Source organism: Acanthochromis polyacanthus, chromosome 5 (genome assembly GCF_021347895.1).
Source record: "Acanthochromis polyacanthus isolate Apoly-LR-REF ecotype Palm Island chromosome 5, KAUST_Apoly_ChrSc, whole genome shotgun sequence".
Taxonomy (NCBI): Eukaryota; Metazoa; Chordata; class Actinopteri; family Pomacentridae; genus Acanthochromis; species Acanthochromis polyacanthus.
Window position 1 is genome coordinate 37788135 of NC_067117.1, and position 20770 is coordinate 37808904.

At 40.4% G+C, this 20770-nt stretch overlaps 1 protein-coding gene across 5 annotated transcripts in view; it reads left to right on the forward strand.

Annotated features, from left to right (window-relative positions):
- Positions 1 to 20770, forward strand: part of mtss1 (MTSS I-BAR domain containing 1) — a 186196-nt gene that overhangs the window by 24600 nt on the left and 140826 nt on the right. For all 5 annotated transcript variants that reach the window (XM_051948024.1, XM_051948023.1, XM_051948025.1 and 2 more), the window contains exons 2-3: positions 14038 to 14099; positions 20304 to 20377. In XM_051948024.1, coding sequence (XP_051803984.1) covers positions 14038 to 14099; positions 20304 to 20377 — 136 coding nt within the window. The remainder of the gene's footprint in view (positions 1 to 14037; positions 14100 to 20303; positions 20378 to 20770) is intronic.

A 20770-nucleotide genomic window follows, 5' to 3' on the forward strand; every position in this document is an offset into this window, starting at 1 on the left:
CCTGAACTTCAAACACAACATTGCAGGCAGGTAAGAAGCAAACTTTTCTGTGAGAGAAGATATCTCCTTTTGGCATAGATTTTGTTTGCTTGCAAATGTAGGGCCCTATAAAATCTGTTTTATTTTTTCCCAAATTCCATTTTATTTTTTCCCAAATTCTGTTTTTTCTATTCTAATTTTTGGGAATTCCATTTTTTCCATTTTAATTTTTGGTAATTGTATTTTACTCTTATTTTACAACCAAAAACAGTGTGTTCTTAATGTAAATGACTAAAATGTACACAAATTAAATAGAAATTAATTTACATTTATTGAGGTGACAGACAATATATTTCCTCAATATGGCAAAATTAAAGTGCATCAAAAACAAGCAGGAAGTTAAAAAAAAAACATTTGTTGACTTGTTAGAAAACTACCAAACATTTGAAACTTCTTTAAAGTAACTTAAACAAGCTATTTAAGCTGTAGGACTAGTTTGTTCTTGTGAGCTACTCTCTTCAAGTTTCCCACCTATCAGAGACATCACCATTGAAATGCATGATTGCCAGCCTCTTTGTGTTGAGTTCAGTGAGTGTCTGTCTCTTGTCTGTGAGAAGATTGTATTTGCTGAAGCACCACTCACAACCAACTTAGCTGACTGGTAAGTAGATGAAAGGCACAGCCATCTCTGCAACTCTTGGGAATCTTGCACTCAGGCCTCTCCAGTAGTTTACAAGCTCCATATCAGTTGGCAGGGGGTCCCTGGAAACACATTGCTGATAGGCCATCCACTGCTCTCTGAGCTCTGCTGATGGGTTAGCCATGGACTTCATTGTTGAGTAGGCTTCGATCTGCTTCTCTGTTGCTGAAGCATGTCTGAGATCAAAGACTTTGGCCAGCCTGCACACATGTCTGGCTGGATGTGTGTCCCAGTGCTTCGAGAACTTTGTGAAAGCCAAATGAAAGGCATCATGGAGATTGTCCAGCACGTCGTCCTTCTCCCTAACCCCCATTTTTTCAGTAGCTCGTCTGTCTTGGGCCCATCACCACATGTTTTTGCGGTTCCATTCACTAGGCAGGAGCCAAGGTCCTCCATGACATTGCATGCAGATACTGCTGTGAGTCTGTGGGTTCCTTTCAGGATGGTCAGGGATCTCATCAGTTTGGAGCAGGCTTCTGAGATGAATGTTAGCTTCAGAGTCATGGTCTGCACCTTCTCCTCTGTTTCCAACTGACTGAAGATGTTCCTGACTGCCATGCCTGTTGACTCCTCTGCCAAGAAAAACTGTCTGTACAGATACTTGACAGCCTCAAACCAGCTATTCCACCTGGTACACACTGCTTCAGGAGGAACTTTGGCCTGCAAACAGTTGTTGATGACGAAGGCCACCCATCTTCGCTTTCTTGTTGTCTTTGTCTATCCATGAAGACGTTTGTCTTCATGGATAGATGAAGACAACGTCCACAAGAAAGTATTGGTTTTCAACTCTTGTAATAAAAGAAAAAAACATTAGCTCGCACACATAGTTCTACATGTCTGTGTCATTTGACTGATGTAGATTAAATTAATAATGGTAACACTTAGAACATATATTGTGTGGCTGTACTGAATTGATTTTGATTTGATCATTTTATTTTTAACATGCAAATTTAAAAAATACAATAATATACATTAACTTAACAATGACGATGTTTAGGACGCTGGAGTCTCTTGCATCAGTGGTCTCATCCACAACAACGGAGTACTTTCTCCCCACGAATCTTTTTTAGAACAACGGAGATATGTTGCTCAAACACTCGGGGCAGGTGAATTTGGCGAAGACTGCTAACATTTTCAGGTAGGGCTCCTCCCTGTTTGCAGTGCTTCAGTAGAAACAGACGCAATTTTGTCATCTTTTTCAAGGGGATGTCAGCCTCAGCACACATAGCCACAAAATCTTCAACAAACTCTTTTCTTGAGTCCGATGACTTGAATGTAGAAGCAGTAATGCACGTCTGTAGGGACGTGGCCTTGCTAGCATTATTATTGAACTTTTCCTTGTTTCTCACATGGCTTTTGGACACTATGTGGTCACTGCACATATTTTTACGTTTCTAGTCAATGGGGTGGGGTTTCAGGAAATGCTGATCAATATTTTTCACCATTCTCTGACTTTTCATAGACCATATACTGCTAATGAATTAATTGAGAAAAATAAACAGATTTACAACTGTATACACCATATTGAGAAAACATTCTCTAGAGTCAGTACAATACTAAGAATATGTAGGCTAATTTCTGAAATTGATACAATAAAGAAATAAATGCTACTATGGCCTCTCTCCAAAAATGCCTGATTGCCTGTCCTTAAAGAACATCAGTATAGCTTATTTTCTGAATCAACAATGCATGGTGTGCTAAGACTAGTAGAAATTATGGTTAAGAAAAATCACATTACATTTCTATTATCAGTATCAGAAACAGCAGAGACTGGCGATCACACAGCTAGTGTTGATTTCCCAGAAACAAACAGGAGAATTTTCATAAACAACCAATCACTTGCTGTTATGGTGCTTGTGGTAAGCACAACATTGATGACCAAATATTTTTACTTGTTTGTCAGTGCACCAGATGTGGACAAAAATATCACACTGCAAATCATTTAGTAAGTTCCAGAAAACGGACTGCTTTCAACCAGATTGACAATTGTATGAAAAATTTTAACGGTTTATTCGGTAATTATTAATATAAAACTTGTTTCTACTTGTACTCTGTAACAACTTAAGATGAAGCACCTCACTTCCTGTAGAGAAATACTTCAAGAATATTCTTATTAAGCATAATGAATTTCCCATCTACTGTAGTGGGATAGAACTATTACCCTTTGCAGCAGTAGCTCATTTTCCATCAACAAGGCACTCAACCATCTGACTTGCAGCTAAATTCTGAATTAAACTGATGGGGTTTGGAGACTAAAATACTCACTCTCAGTAGACTCACAGGTGACAAATAGCTTGTAGCTCATGATGGATATTTTATTAAATTGTTTAAAAAAATAAAATAAAAATAATAACTCAGACTGATATTTTATTGGCAGTTGTAATACCTATTAAAGCCTAAAAACATTTTTTATCCCCCGCCGGCCGTAGGCACGGATTTCATTCATATTGCACCCAGGCCATCTCTATATAGTATAGATGTGCCTTTTGGGGTGCATGACCTTGACCTGATTTTCAAGGTCATAGTGAGGCACTTCAAATATTTTTTGGTTTCCGGATCATATCTCAGAAACTAGTTGAGGGATTTCAGTCATATTGCACCCAGGCCATCTCTGTATAGTATAGATGTGCCTTTTGGGGTGCATGACCGTGACCTGATTTTCAAGGTCATTGTGAGGCACTTCAAATATTTTTTGATTCTGTTTCTGGAGCATATGTCAGAAACTACCTGAAGTATTTCATGCATATTGCACCCACACCACCTGTGCATAATGTAGATGTGCCTTTTTGGGTGTATGACCTTGACCTGATTTTCAAGGTCATTGTGAGGCACTTCAAATATTTTTTTGTTTCCGGAGCATATCTGAGAAACCAGTTGAAGGTTTTCCTTCATATTGCACACACTAAGCCTGTTAGTAATGTAGATGTGCTTTTTCGGGTGCATGACCTTGACCTTATTTTCAAGGTCATTGTGAGGCACTTCAAATATTTTTTGATTCTGTTTCTGTAGCATATCTCAGAAACTACCTGAAGGATTTCATGCATATTGCACCAACGCCACCTGTGCATAATGTAGATCTGCCTTTCTTGGTGTATGACCTTGGCCTGATTGTTTTTATTGCAGTGAAGATGTATCATTTTGTAGGTGTATCGTCCAGTATATATTATTATTTCTTGCACTTAGAGGCACTATATATAAGGCGGGGGATGTTTTAAGTGGAGCGTGTTTATTGTTCTCTGCTTGCCTTTTGAATACATGGAGGGAGATATTTTAAAAAGTGACGTATATGCAAGAAAATGTGATTCACTTGTCGGCTGTATTTTCAGAGTCCTCATCTATTTGTTTTATGATGCAACATCAGAAAGTCTGGCTGTTCAGTTGATATGCTATGAGAAACTGAGGAATTTGCTGGTGGAGCTTTGTGTCTGTCGACCTACTGCTAACCTATCTGACGATAGACAACAATGCTTTCACAAATTGTGGCGCAAACTGGATCCCTAGTTCAAATGTCTTACAAAAATGACAGTACAGTGACTGAACTCTCCAAATAAATTATTTCTTAACCTGTCACTCTCACCGCAAGCTGTGTGACTTCAGTCAAACTGCAAGATTGTAGTCTGGAGATGTCTGTCAGCTGAAGAGGTGACACCCTTCCTCTTAAATATACCAAACCTTTGAGCCGCATATAGTATTTCAGAGATTACATGCAGATGCATGGAAAAACAGGGACTTTCACCCCTCTACCACAGTGAAATTGAGTGAACAACAATAGGGAGTGAATTGCTGGCTGTTGGTGTTAAAAAAAAAAAAAAACACTGCGAGTTATGCAAGAACTAGGAATAAAAGCTAAATGGACTTGTCTCCTATTCTGTTTGTGGTGTTCATGGACAGAATCTCAAGGCGCAGCCGGGGTGAAGAGGGTGTCTGGTTTGGGGACCTCAGGATTGCGTCTCTTCTTTTTACAGATAATGTGGTACTGTTCTACTGGCTTCATGAGACTGTGACTTTCAGCATGCACTGGCAAATGTGAAGCGGCTGGGATGTGAGTTAACACCTTTAGGTCCAAGACCATGGTTTTCTGCCAGAAACCAGTGCATTACTCCCTCCAGGTTGAGGGGAAGTTGCTTCCAAGGAACCAGTTGAGGTCTTGAGAACTGATTTGGAAGTGTCTGGAGAGACTTCCTTTGGAGGTTTTCCAAGTACCTGGGAGGAGACCACAGGGTACACCTAGAACTCACTGGAGTGATTATGTATCTCGTCTAGGAACGCCTTGGGATCCCCCAGAAAGAACTGAAAAGTGTTGCCAGAGGTAGGGACGTCTGGAATGATCTACTCCGTCTGCTGCCTCCACAACCTGACCTGACCTGAAAATAGATGGATGGAAAGACTACACTCTTCAGTGGTTGTGTTGTATAATAATAAAAAGAAATATTTAAAAGATCAGACAGTCAACTGTGGAACACCGAGAACAAACTATTAACCTGGTATTGACACACTTTAGCTGTCTACTTTCCCCTCTCGCTCTCCTTTTTTTTTCTTTTTCTCTTTTTGAGTCAACCAGCATTCCTCAAACATGACATTAAACAAACCATCAACCTGCTGTTTGAACAGTCTCAACCTCTCCCCTTCTCATGTTCACAACAATGTGATGACTTCTATCCATCCATTATCTATACACCGCTCAATCCTCATTAGGGTCGGGAGGGGGCTGGAGCCTATCCCAGCTGACTTGGGGTGAAGACATGGGACACCCTAGACAGGTCGCCAGTCTGTCGCAGGGCTACGTATACAAACAAACAACACTCACATTCACACCTATTGGCAATTTAGAATAATCAGTTAACCTCAGCATATTTTTGGACTGTGGGAGGAAGCTGGAATACCCGGAGAAACCCGCGCATCCACAGGGAGAACATGCAACCTCCATGCAGAAACTTCCTGAGGACGCGAACCAGGGATATTCTAGCTGCAATGAGAAATTGCTAACCACTATTCCACTGTGCAGCCAATGTGGTGACTTTCTGAGAGTTAATTGTCAGGACAGGGGACGAGATGTCTAGTGTGTTTTTAAAATATCTGTTTTGGGTAACATAGTCAATATTTAGCTTACTTTGTTAGAATAAAACCTTGTGTTCACATGTTGTGAAGTTGAGCTTGATATTTATTTTCATGATTATGGCTAATGCCTCATGGAAATTGTTTCTTTTTAATGGGTCTGAAATTTGTAAAATTATTTTTTTCCTGAATAACTGATGGAAAATACTGAACTTTTTCCACGATATTTAAAATTAAGTAGTTCCTCCACAAACAACCATAAATATTTGTACATCTGTTTTTTACAGATTAACTTCATTGTGTCTAATTTTTCTTCTTACACATGCAACAACTTGATGCTGAAAAAACTCATAGGGCACCAAGTGTGGATTAATATCCCATTCAAAGATGTCTCTAATAACTGCATAATTTTTTCCAATTTGAATGATTTTTTTTTTACTGAAACCTGCTGTGACTAGCTGCTCTAACAAACTACTAAACCCATTACAGAAGTCCAACTATAGAATTTCTGAGTTGCATGTAAAGGTTTTTGTGACGAGAGATGGCCTAACATGTTTTTTTTGTATTATGTATTGACAGGAAGAGCAATGAAGAATTAAAGCTGCAAGCAACATTGAACGGGTCCTCGCATCCTTGCTGGTCAGCGACCCCAAGCATGTCCATCAGGCGATGCCGTGACTGAGAGTGTATTTAGGCCTATGAATGTGACGAGGGCTGGATTCTGAGCACATATGTTGAATTTCAGGCAGATTGGAACATGTACTGGCTAATTATGCAGCACTTCCTGTCCATCCAGCATGTAGCGCTATCAGTGTGACTGTATATTGATCTATAGAATTCATCCGGATCGCAATCTGATCATACATGACAAGCTTTAGGCAAATTGCATCATGTACAGGGGATTTACAAAAGACTTTCTGCTTCATGGTGAAGCATCAACGTTCAGTCAGCCACCACGGCCACACCCTTGACTTTTGTGTACGATCTTCACAAATATTCAAACTGAGGGCATGTTGTATATATTGTCCCAATTTCAGGTGTTTTGGAGTTGGTGCCTTTGAGAAATTAATTGCTCAAAATGACCAAAAACACGAGAAATCTGATATTTAGTTCAAAATAGAGGACTTCCTGTTGGGTTTAGGGGATGAGTCCAGGAGACTTTTTTGTTCGCAGTGATGTGCTACATATGCATGTTAAATTTCATAGTCGTAGGTGAAACTTGCTGAGTGGGCTATTTTTGAAAAGGCTGCAGGGGGGTGCTATAGCACATGCTGTGAATATATTTTGGCATATGGGTGTGATGAGGGCAGGGCTGTGATTAAGCATGTCAAATTTGAAGCAGATTGGAGCATACAGAGGGTAGTTACACAGCAGTTGATGTTTCATGGCGAACTATCAAAATTGTGGAGGCCGCCAAGGCCCCACCTTTTGGCTTTCAAGGAACCTATTGATAACCTTTGATCATGATCTTGTCCTGATGTGCTCTGTATGCCTCCCACATTTTGTGGACGTAGGTGAAACGTGCTGCCAGGGTTGTTTGTTAAAAATACTGCAGGGGGCGCTATAGCACATGTAGTGTGGCGATAGCCAAAGTAAAAGGAATTCTATGGAATATATTCAGATAGTGTGCATTCACCTGACCTCCACGCCCATCTGCATTCCGGCCAGTAAAATGGTTGTTTTTTTTTTCGCGCGCCGAGAGAGCCGGCCCTTTGACTTCCCCATATCAGCCAGCCTCCAAGACAGTATGGCAGAGAGTCAGTGGCAGATGGTGTATGGTGTTGGTCTCCCCACGCAATCCCGAACAAGTTGTCTGTGATTACCCGCTACCGACCGTCGGCGCAAGTCGGACCTTGCCTGAAGGACTCCAGTTGTAGCACGATCAGCTCCGCCGCACCCGTAAGACGGCACGGACCTGTGAGTTTGGTTTACTTTCCTTTTTTTTTCTCGTTTTGATTCATCCTCCATTCTCAAACCGAACGGCAGCGCTTTCCTTTGGAGTTTCCCTTGTTTATGGCTCATCCTCCATTCCTGAACTGAACGGCAGTGATTTCCTTTGGAGTACTTGTTTTCTTTTTCTTTTTGTTGGACTTGAAAGAACAGCCGTAACCCACTTCCTTGTTTGGTTTTTCTGTTGGATTGGTTGGAAAACCCAGAGTGGATTATTTATGTTGAATGGGTCGGACTGCAGTAGAAAGAGGTTTCAGAAAACCCGGACTGGACTTTTTAAAAATATATGATTTGTGATGATTTTGAACTATTGTATTCTCTGCCTTAACTGTTGTGTAAGGTTGAAATATTTAATTTAATACCAAGGTTTATGTTTCAACATCAGACCTTTGTAGGGTGCAACAGCATATTTGAATTGAACCGCTACAGTAGTGCTGAAATGTATATGGTGTCCTTCCTTGGGTTAACTGTGATGTGTGTGATAATTTTGGCGAGCTGTTGAGCATTCATAACCTGTCAAAAATGCTTTGTCTTTCACGGTGATATTTGCTTGCTATGGCAACAACATTGCATGAAATATCAAAGCCTTCACAGTGTGGCATTGTCAAGCAGTGAAGACTCGGCTGACCATTTCCAAGCATTATATCACAAAATTTGGGGACATAGCACTTGAAAGTATAATGCCTTAAACTTACTGTTAGCAACAGGTGGCGCTATGACTTTGTCAAAATTTATGAGTGTGGATGTCTTCAGAGTGGACCTGGTGTCCAGGATGTTAGGTTTGGGGGCAGATGGGATCTTGCACAGCTGAGATATAAATAGTTACATTTTTATGGCATAACATCAGAATTTGCTGCGCCGCCACAGACGTGGCTTTTGATGAAAGGTCACCTTTTTCGCTGTGAATCATCATCAATGTGTTCAGGCTTATGTCACAACATTTGAGAGGAATCTGCTCAACGGGCTGACTATAGTACATGAAAGTGTAAAAAATGTCAACTTCTTTATACCACAAGGTGACGCTCTGACTGTGAATGCATTTTGGTGTATGAGTCAAAAATCTGCTAAGGATGTGTAACAAATTATCTAGAAATTCAAATTCTTTTATTGATTAATCAAAGGACATTTTATTACACTTTGATGATTGCCTTAACAACAGAAACATATGAAAAGATAGTAAACTAGGCACATTTTTGACAAATGACCTATCAAGTTTCCAAAATTGCGCTTATGTATGTTACTTTTTGACAGAAAAAAATCAAAGTTTTTTATGAGTTTTTCCCTCTATTTGGTGAAGTTATATGCATGTAAGAGTGATATGATGAAGTTTTCACCAACCAAGATTAAATTTGACAAAAAGTTCATCAGAAGATGGAAATATAGTTGGCTTATGAACTGCCGACATAATCTATGTCGGAGGAGAGACGGAGGAGGAGAGACAGTGCGGGACGACTGGTCGGCTGCAGCTTGGTACGCCCCGGCGGAGCGCAGCGGACCAGAACACCGGTGCAGACTCTCAGGACTTGAAACGGTTTGGGGAGGGAAGGGAAGTGGAGAAAGAGAGGAAATATTCGCCGAATGATGAGTACATAATTGATCTCAACTCGATAGAATTTAGTCGAAATGATTGAGGGACCGAATGAAATAGTCCACACAGCATGTCAATGAGAATTAGCGTAGATATGATGGAATAACTTCGCCGATAGGGTGAACGATTGTGCATTTTGTGTTGAACTCTGATGGAAACAGGAAGTCGTTTGTTACATTTTGACGGACATTTCTTATTTGCGTTATGTATTCCGTACATTATGTAGTTTGACGGACTACACCACTCAGGCAGCCATTTTCTCCTTCTTCCCGGAAAGCAGTGACGTAGTCAAAACATCTGGTAGTGTGGGTTTTCCAGGAAATGTGTGAACCCATATACCACCACGTCTTATGTACGTTATTTTTTGACAGACAGCGATCTAGTTATCATATGATCGATATATTTTGATCACAGACGGGCTGTTAGCCACAAATGATTTATTTTTCAGTTGGAAATGTTTCAGTGGGTTGATTGATTGCAGAGAATGTTTCATTGTACTGTGTTTTGTTGAGATATCCGGACTGACAGCTGACTTGATTTTTTGACGGATGGAATAACGTGCGTAAGGGCTGTAATTTCTTTTAGTTTTTTAATTAAATAAATATGCTCTTGAATCTAGTTAGACTTGTTTTTAGTAGGTCAATATCTATGTTTTTTATTTAGAGTAAAGTTTGTTTCGTGGCAAATATAAATTGTAAAGCAGCAGGTGAACTCCAAATGTGGCTCATCGGAATTGTTACACTCAGCACCATCGTATTTGTCGATTATGAAAATAAAACCTTATTTTTCTCGAGAAATCATTAGAACTGATACATGGAATTGTTTCTATTATCTCTTATAACTTTATTATTTTGTCTAAGCTATTTTTAAGGCACATTTTCTGAAAAATAGTCTTAAGAAATGACTTTTTGAAATACTAAATCTAATTTTACCCATTAGCAGATAGTGACCTATATACATGTCATCAGGGCAGGTCTCTTATAATATATGTAAAGTTTCAGGCAGATTGGAGCAAGTTCATGAGAGTTAGACAGCATTTCCTGTTTTATGGTGAAGGATCTAACTTCTACAGGCCACCACGGCCACACTTTGATTATTGAGGAACATTTTCACTCATTCGCTGCCATTGACGTCTATAGACGTCAATTAAAATCCAACGTTCGCTGCCAATGACGTCTATAGACGTCAATCACGTTTTTTGACTGGGGGGGCTGCAGGATAGTCTGTCGGAGCTTGTCGGTGAAAATCCTGGAGTTTGGGAACGTGAGAGTGTTGCGGTGGGCCAAAAGAACGACAAAGACAGTGACCATGGTGGGGCAACAGCAAAAAGTGCCGTTGCCAACAGCCGCTGGCGTTCAAAGCCGCGCTAGTTTTCGGTTTCGGTTTCGCCACCACCGCTCTCTTGAGCTCATCTGACGAAGCCGAGTCAGATGAGTTTAGAGCGAGCATACATACACACAGACATGCACACACACACCTAAAAATAGATTGTCTATATTTTGTAAGATGTATTGTTCTGAACCAAAATGTTGACTTGTGTTGTTTGTTAGTAAATAAATGATTTAGCTAACAAAAAAGTTAAAAAGTTGACCTCAAAATGCTTTTTCCGAGTTGTTTTTGTTGTTTCATATAAGTAAACAACTGTTCAGTTGTGTGGGATGTCACTAAACCAAAAAATATTGGCATCAAAGTGACTGATGTGCCTCTCTGTACAAAAAGCTCGTTATCTCTGTTTTTTGGTCAAAAACAGGTGTCTTTGCTGAAACGACCCTATGTTCTGCTGCCGATAACTTTAGAACCGAAAATGCTAGAAACAAACTTTTTTTCCTGATGAAAGAAGAGAATCTACACTTTCTTTCGATGGTTTCAATGTTTATGTAGTCTTAAAACTTGATATTCTGTAGATCTTGAAAAATCTGTCAAAATTCTTAAAAACTCTGGCAGTAGGGGGCTCTTTGCTCTGAAAACAGCTGGCAGCCAATGAGTTGAACCGTTGAATTTACTTTTCCTTTGAACATACCACTTGCACTCTGCCTCCATCTTGCTCTGTTCAACTCGCTCTGCAGGTGAAGTAGAAGGCTCCACGACGAGTGACGCATGAGTTGCGCGACACAATGAATCGATAATGAAATTTGTTGCCAGCGCTTTTAATAATCGATTATCGATTTTATCGATTCGCTGTTGCAGCCCTACTTTAAAACACACTTGTGTCATATCTAGAAATGACTTTCTGGATGGCATTTACCAGCAGTTGCTCATTGCCATAAATTCTATGAACGCTCATCATTTTAGATCTGAAATCTCTACCTTTCTTACAAAAGATGTAAAATGAGTTCTGAGTTCAGCTTACCATAAATGTTCTTGAGCTTAAATTTGAATTGTGAGATTTTATTAATTATATTAATTTTTGTTTCAGCTACAACCTATTTCTCCTCGACAGAGATCCGTGCACCCCTTTTCTGTTCATTTGCTGCGTCTTCTATTTACCGCAGGTTTGCCATTAGCTGTTCACCAGAGGCATTCATCTAATCACCTGCAGTACTTAATCAAACAGTGCTGCACCCATGCAGCTAGTAAACCTGTCAGTCCCATGTCTTGTGCATATCTGACTGGCTGTGAAGCGTGAGCTCGCTAACAGCTTCAGCCGTGTGGAGCTAAAAGGGTTATGGTGTAGTGTTAGGACTAAATCTGTATTATCCTGTCTCTGGTGGACCAGCATAGACAGAGGACAGACAAGATGACTGAGTTCAGGAAAATAAAGATAAAGTGGAATTCAGGTCTCTGTTCCAACTGGGTTTCCTGCATTTTTAATTCAATATCCAGAGCAGGACACCAGCAACTGTTGGTCACAGATGTAACCCAAGGTCAGAGTCTGCAGCACGAACCAGACTTAGATTACATAATCAGCTGCTGTTACGAAATGCTGACATAGAAGCTGCTTATACCCTACTCCCTAAAGGTAAGCCGTCTTTAGTTTTTATAAAATTTATAGTGTGTCCATCAGCATATGAGGGAATTTAAAGTTTCAAGGATTATCTGATTACTGGATAGGTCATTTGACCTAAAACTTGGTGTCAAATGATGGAAAGGTTGCATAAAAACTAAGCGTTTAGATGAGTTCAGAGAAGAAGCTTCAGTTTGAAAGAAAATCATTTGCAGCCATGTGATAGTAACATTAGTTTGCACTTCTTTCTGTTTGTTTCTCTGTGTTGATGGTCAGTCTTTGCCCTCATGTGAAGCTAGCAAAGCCAAAAATAACAGGTCAGTCACACTGCTCAGAGAAAGTCATAAGAACTATTAAAGGAATCTTTCTTTTTTTAAGGGACACAAAAGTCACACATCCATTAGTCAATTAACAGATTAGTCAACAGAAAACTACTTCTTTTAGTAAAGAATGAAGTCAGTGTTCTAATTCGGAGACCAAGCATTCATTAACCTGAATATAAATTATATTGCTCTCTGTCAAGACCCTTAACTCCTTTTGATATTCATTTGTATGTTTCTGTTTTAATTCAACCTGCCTGCTTCATCCCTGTTCCATAATTTGTTCATCTGCATGCATCTTTTGTCGTGATATTTGTGCATTTCATTCCCTTATGCTCTTTTTGTTGCCCTCCAGATTTTCATTGAAATCAGGGGTCCTCAACCTTTTTTGACCCAAGATCTACTATTCAAGTAGCCAACCTCCTGAGATTTACCAATCTAGTGTCAACATCGCAAACCCACACACATCATTTCCAGCCTACAGTAACTAACCTGACAACATTTTTTCTTGTTGTCACACAACCACTAGACATCACATCACAAACCCTTCCTTTCTTAAACACACACACAGGGGTGGACTGGGACAAGAAATCACTCCTGGCATTTTTGGCCCAGACCGGCCCACAACATTATCGGTTGACTGAATCAAGCACTAATTTTTGAATGCAAGGACAAAAACTAGCAGAAAGGTCGGATTTTCAAAAAATTAAAAAAAGAAAACTTTTAGAGACCTTTACAAACTTGTTGACAAATTGAAAAAAAAATTGCAATCCAGTAGAGCTGGGGTATTCAACTAAAATTCAAAGAGGTCCAGTCAGAGAAAATGTATTAAAATAAAAGTCTAGAATATCATAATGTCTAACTGAATTAGTGTGATATATGTTGACGTAACCTAGTAGTTTTATTTGTCTGCATGTAATCAATAACTGACTGTCAAATCAAATAAATTCAATACGGTAACATTTATTAATATATAACTTTTGTTATAACTGTACATCTTAAAATAACGTGCAGAACTTGAAAAAAATAATGGCTGACCAACCTCAATCAACTTATTTACATATTTAACACTACCTAAATCTCAAAACAATTGAACATTTTTGCATTTTTTTTCCTGTCTTTTATCACTCCCCTTATATCTCCTGCTGTTTAATGGGAGAACTGAGCTGTAGCTTGCCCTGCCGGTGTTTTTAATTGTGGCCTGAATGGTGTCAGAGCCATTCTCAAACGCATTTGGGGGTTCATTGGTGAGTCTGGAACGATATTTAGTTTTGATTATGTTCATAGTTGAGAAAGCTGCCTCGCGGCTGTATGTTTAGCCGAACATAGTCAGCATGTGCAGAGCTACTTTCTTCTTGGTGTTGCGTTATTTGTCTTTCTATTTTGTCCATTATTGTTAATTTTAATTATCCTCCAAAAAGTCTTTTTATTAATAGTTTTTTTTACAGTGTGCACTTAACAAAGGCTTAATGCTATTTGTTGTTTTCTGTGTCATCTGCAGGCCAGTTATCCTACATGGGAGGACTTTGTAACCAAAGGAGCAAAGCTACAATCACAGCTCAGGTAAGACACACCTGCACACATATTTGAACTGTGTGAGTAATCAACATTTTAATTGAGAATAATATAAATGCTGTATTTTCACAGAGGTAATTGTTTAGCCAAAGCAATAAACCTGATCTTGAAGCATCTCATTTTAGGGTTATCAATCAATCAATCAAATTTTATTTATATAGCGCTTTCCAACAGCCAAAAGGTGCACAAGGCGCTTAACACAATAAAATAAAATAAATAAGTAAAAAAGAATTTAAGAAACACACAGTCAGAAAGGAAGCTAAGCGTCAAACGCTAGATGGAGCAAGTGCGTTTTCAGACGACATTTAAAAACATTTAATTCTGAAATAGTCTGTAAATGCGATGGATGAGAGTTCCAAAGCTTAGGGCCAAGAACAGCAAAAGAACGGTCTCCATACTTTTTATATCTTGCCCTGGGGACGACCAAGAAAGTGTGGCTAGATGAGCGTAGAGTCCTGGCAGGTTGGTAAATTGCCAACAGCTCTGAGATGTAGGCAGGGGCACACCCGTTTATGGCCATAAACATGAACAGTAGGACCTTGTACTGGACTCTAAAGCGCACCGAAAGCCAGTGGAGCGCATGAAGGACCGGAGTAATGTGCGAGTGCTTTGAAGAGTTGGAGATGAGACATGTTGTTGCGTTTTGAACCAATTGAAGTTTATGGAGGAGTGAGTAATTAGTTTTGTTAAAAGATAAAGACTACAGCTACATCTACTCCAATGTGTTTTTATTTTAAAACGCATAACATTTTGCTATGTTTACGCCAAGAGTTCACATTGCTCTGGTGCAAAGATGGAGGCTTTTGGAAATCGCATCACAGACACCAATGTTGGTTGGTTTTAACTGTCGCTGCGTGTCAATCCATGATTCATTTTGCTTATATTTCTTATCCTTTTTATCCAAAGTGACCCAAGCAAGGTTCTAGTCAGGAGAAAACAGCCTGGACAATTGCCATAAAACAAGTTCAGGTGTGATAATAGACCTTTGTGCCTCCAGGCAGTGTGGACGTAGTAGGAATATTCGGATCTCAAAAAAAATATGCGGGTACCACCAGCGACTGAATATTCGGATATTCAGGTTCAGCCCTACTGTTTACATAGTTGTATTTCAGAATAAATAGTGTAAATTGTTAAAAGGTGAATCAACGTCCTTTTCCCATGTCTTTTAGTGACTGGTTGCTAAACAATATATTTGCACCGTGATGACCTATTGACCTTTTTTGGTATTACTATGATCTGCAGTCTGAGTTTGCGTAAGCAGATATCTTAATTTCTTAGCTAGATTGTACCCCGACCCCCACCCAAAAACAAAAATGTTCAGGCTTTGGATTTTTTTTTTTTTACTTTAAGTTCTGAGTGTTGCTTTGGGATGTTCAAATGAAAAGTGCCTCAAGTAGTTGAGTAACAAATGGAAAAAATAAGAGAGCTGGAATGATAAGTATACAGTGCCCAGCTTCTGTCACTTCCATACAACTGGCCAGTCACAGTGTGAAGTGGGTGTGATTGTCAGATCATCAGTTTTCGAAAAACGTAAATAAGCACGCTGTCTTGTATCGTAGAGGCTTTCTGAGTTTGCATCGTAAAATTTTGACATACCATTAATCCTGCTTAAACTACAGCCATGCTTATTAGTCTGCCAAGGAATGTGGTAAGGTTATGCGACGATGCAGCCTTGGCATAGTACTACACTCTCTGAGCACTTTTCTTGTTACTATTATTATTATTAGAATTGGGGTCCGAGCACCAAATGGTGCAAAGACCCTATTGGAATGCAAATGTTTATCATTATTTTTCTCCTGGAACAAGTGCTTTTTTGAGGGGCCATCATGCTCAAAGTCCCATGAAAATTTGCACACACATCAGAACTGCGAAAAATGTAGATTAGGGGAATTGTACATGTATGTGGGAAAATGACTCCATAGCGCCCCTACGCCTTCCTACAGGCAGTACATCTCACCTACAGCTACAAAATGTGGTAGGCATATGCAACATTTCAGACTGAACAAAAAAAGTCAGTGGTGGCAATATTCTACACCTAACAGGAAGTCCACTATTTTGCGTTGACTGTCAGATTTTGGCCATTTTTTAATATTTTCAAGCCCAATCTCCTCCTAGGGGTAACTCCAATTCACCTCAAATTTTGCTGGTACATACAGCAGGCCTTAGTGATGAAAAGTTATTAAAATGTTTTGCAAAAGTCAAGGGGAGTGGCAGCATCTGGAATTTTGATGCGTGATGAAAAAGGACTTGTCATCACACGTCGGATGACACCCTGAAGAAGACGGCAGATGCCATCAAAACATGTCGGCAAGGTCAAATCATCCTTTCCTACTGAACTGACGGGTTAAAAGTAATGCTATCCTATTATTTTGTTATTATGAAAAAGAATTTCCACTGAGGTCAGGCAGATACACAAAGTATTGACAGCCGTCATCTGATCGTCTTAGGTTTTCAGAGGGAATGATTGTGTGTCTGTGTGTGGGCATGTGTGCCTCCATGTGCATACAGCTATAGAGGCATAGATAGGACAGGTAATGGATGCACATAGACAAAAGGTCCTTTTATGAAGATGATATGTGTCTCATAGGGTGTGTAGTTGCATTCCTAACACTGGTCTTTGCGGGCAGCTGGCCCTTTCATGTAGCAGCATAAGCAAAACATCTAGAACAAGGAAAAATGACAGTTGTCACTGCATTTCTGGAAGTTTATGCTTTTGTCGTGTGTGGTTGCAAGCTGGCTAATTGGAGGCCTGTATGACACAGTTTGACTACCAGCCCCACTCACCCTCACCTCACCAAGTCTATAGTGGTGCATCTAAAAAATTGGAACATCAGGAAAAAGTAAATTTTTGCCATAATTTCATTTTAAAAGGTAAACTTTCATATTTATCAGGGCTGCAACTATTGATTATTTTTTTAAATAATCAAGTGTTCTATCGATTATTCTGGTGATTGATAAGAGCAATCGGATTCCGCACTAAGCATGCGCATTACGGCATGAAAAGTGGAAGTGAGCATGCTGTGCCACAGAAATAACCGTCCTGGACACATATAGGCTATAGCAGGGGTCGGCAACCTTTAACACTCAAAGAGCCATTTCGACCGGTTTCCCACAGAAAAGTAAACACCGGCAGCCGCAAAATCCTTTTGGCATTTAAAATGAAGACAACACTGCATATATCGCTTTGTACCTCTATGCCATTGTTAATCAGTTGTGATTAATTAATTACAAAGCCTCTGATTAGATAGATTCATTTTTTAATTGTGTCCAACCACTAATATTTATCTTACTTGGTTAATGTCATTTTTGCTCCTGGACCTCATATGTTACGTAATGTTAGCTGGAAATCAATATTTTGCGAATGTCTATTTAACTTGTAAAATCTGTTTATCTATTTATCTTAAGCTAATAACTTTTCTCTGGTAAGTCGCTGCCCTATTTTCCAAGATGACACTCCTCTGACTCTCTGACCTGCTGCCTGGATGCTGGACGTGACATTGAGCCGTGCTCTCACGAGTAGCGTCGCATTAACCTCACATATCAAAGAGTAGATACTGACCAAGACCGTTATCCGTAGTTTCCCTTAGTACTCACGAGTACCCGACACAGTGCAGGACTCTGCTGTGAAGGCGGAGACGTGCGGCGGTGGTGTATTTGCCACAACAAAAAAAAGAAAGAAATTTGAAGGAGCGACGGCTAGGATTTAGGAATGGTGGTCCACCGCTGCTGAACGAATGTAGAGCAAACACTGGGATCCGAAGATCAACAGGACTCCAAATGAATACCCGCAGGCCGGCGAGTGTCGGAGATTGACGGTTGGGATGCGTATTTTGACAGACAAAAATTAAGACGTTTTATTTTGATGTTACAAGATCACCATAATCTTCAAATTTAGAATTAAATTTATAGAATTAACAATCTAAAAGAAAAGATAATTTAATTAAAAAGCCTGCTGATTATTTATTTTCCAAAGTTACTGGGAGCTGCAACAGAGGGATGAAAAAGCCGGATGCGGCTATAGCATAGTGACATTGTACGTATATAGTATAGTACAGGTGTATTGTACATATATAGTCAGAAATTATACATCGACTAAGCATCTTTGGCGAAATACTGCGCTCTCTGCATGGCGGTATGGACTCAAATGCAGCTGGATCTCAACATCTTTCTAAAAACCGCCCGCTCTTCACTTCCCATTGGCTCGTGACATTAGTTTGGTTAAGGACAAAAGCTGCTTTCCCCTCAATCCTCTACCACTCCACCAACCCCACTTCCACCCTCCCTCCCATCTCCCTCTGTGTCTGCCTCCAGGAAATCAAATCCTGGTTCTCTTCCAACTTCCTCAAATTGAACAGCGACAAAACTGAGGTTCTTCTCATTTGCGCCAAATCAGTTCTCACTAAAACCAGCAGTTTCACCATCACCATAGACAGCTCCTGTTTTACCCCCTCCCTGCAGGTCAAAAGTCTGGGTGTCGTCCTAAACGGCACTCTGTCATTTCAAACTCGCATCAATAACATCACTCGGTCTGCACACTTTCATCTCTGTAACATTAATCGCCTCCGTCCCTCCCTCACCCCTATCAGCACCGCCATCCTGGTCCACGCTCTTGTGACCTCCCGCCAAGACTATTGCAACTCGCTTCTCTCTGGTCTTCCCCTCAAGTCCCTCGCTTCTCTCTGGTCTCCCCCTCAAGTCCCTCTATAAACTCCATCCATTCCATTCTCTATACACCGCTTTATCCTCACTAGGGTCGCGGGAGCCTATCTCAGCTGACTCGAGCGAAGGCAGGGGACACCCTGGACAGGTCGCCAGTCTGTCGCAGGGCTACATATACAGACGAACAATCACACTCACATTCACACCTACGGGCAATTTAGAGTAACCAATTAACCTCAGCATATTTTTGGACTGTGGGAGGAAGCTGGAGTGCCCGGAGAAAACCCACGCATGCACAGGGAGAACATGCAAACTCCATGCAGGCTGCACAGTGAAGTAGTGGTTAGCACTTTTGCCTTGCAGCAAGAAGATCCCTGGTTCAAATCCCGGGGTGGGCCTGGGATCTTTCTGCATGGAGTTTGCAGAGTCTATAAACTCCAAATAGTCCAAAATGCAGCAGCCCGGTTCGTCACCAGGACGCCCTCTCTCCACCACATCACCCCAGTTCTCCAACAGCTTCAATGGCTTCCAATCACTCACCGCACCATCTACAAAACCATTCTCCTAACCTTCAAGGCCCTCCATAACCTCGCCCCTCTGCACCTCACTGAACTCCATATAAACACTGGGTGCAGCCAGACTCAGATCATCTTCTTCTCTCAGCCTCACCATCCCTCCTGCCCACATGACCGCTATGGGCTCCAGAGCCTTCAGTTGCTCTGCCTCCCACCTCTGGAACTCCCTCCCACCCGACATCAGAAACATCAACACACTGGACATTTTCAAATTCAATCTCAAAACCCACCTGTTCAAAAAAGCATACTGACTTTGACCTCCATTCCTCCTTCTTCTGTTGTTTTAAAATTGCTACATTTTCTTCTTTTAATTTAAAAAAAAAAATTCTTATGTTTTAAACTGTATATTTGAATGTGTTTTGTCTGTTTCCTCTGTGCGGTGACCTTGAGTGTTCTGACAGGCGCCTATCAATAAAATGTGTTATTATTGTTATTATTATTCATCCATGGGCTGAGGAACTCGATTAGGAATGTAGTCCTGTCTTTTTTTTTGGTTTGTTTTTCATTTCGAGCCAAACGCGCAGCACGCCGGAATTCCGACATGGTGCCTGAATACTTACAGAAAACATATAGGTAAGGTGCGTGTCAACTAGATGCGTTTTTCCTGCATGTAAACGCGCTGCATCTGAAAATCGCACACATGATGGGTGGTCACTAGTGGCCACAACATTGTCACGTGACAGCGCTTGAGCATCAGCGAGTCACTATGTGGTCATGTGACTGAGCTGCCAGCTCCTGACGGCAGACGTGTTGGATGAACAAAGTGGCTTGGCCGCAAATTTTGTCTTTTATTTCAAAAACACTTCAGCGAAAGGTATTTCTGAAAGTGTTTGAGGTGAGAAATAAGCTGTTCAGTAGCTGAATCTGTCCTTGTTTTAGTTCACCAACTAAAACAAGGACAGAATAAAAGATAAAAAAATGATGATCAATATGTGTGTGTTGTTTGTTTTTGGTTCAGGACAACAATTGTGGTGACTGGAGCTTTCCTGGATGCTTTTCAGAAGGTCGCAGACATAGCAACTGGAACCAGAGGTAAGCACACAGTGAAACACACAATGCGGTGCAGATGCACAGCTGTTGTGTGATCATCTGTCATTATCATCGGCACTGATACATCATGTATAGGGTCTTCTGGTCACCTGTCTTTCTGTCTGAGGTGACACAGTGAGACCTCATGTACACCTACCTTGTTTAACCCCAGATTAGTTTACACACATTCACACATACACTCTTCATAATGCAGAGCAGGCTTAGTCCTTCAGTGTTGAAACAGCATTGTCATATTGTGGGAAATACTGGAATTTTTTTTATTTATGTATTTGGACGGACGGTGCACATTAACCCTTTAGGTGCCAGAGTTTTTTTCAATAAAGGTTGTAACTGAAAATTATGAGAGATAAAGGCAAACTGTAAATGACAAAAATC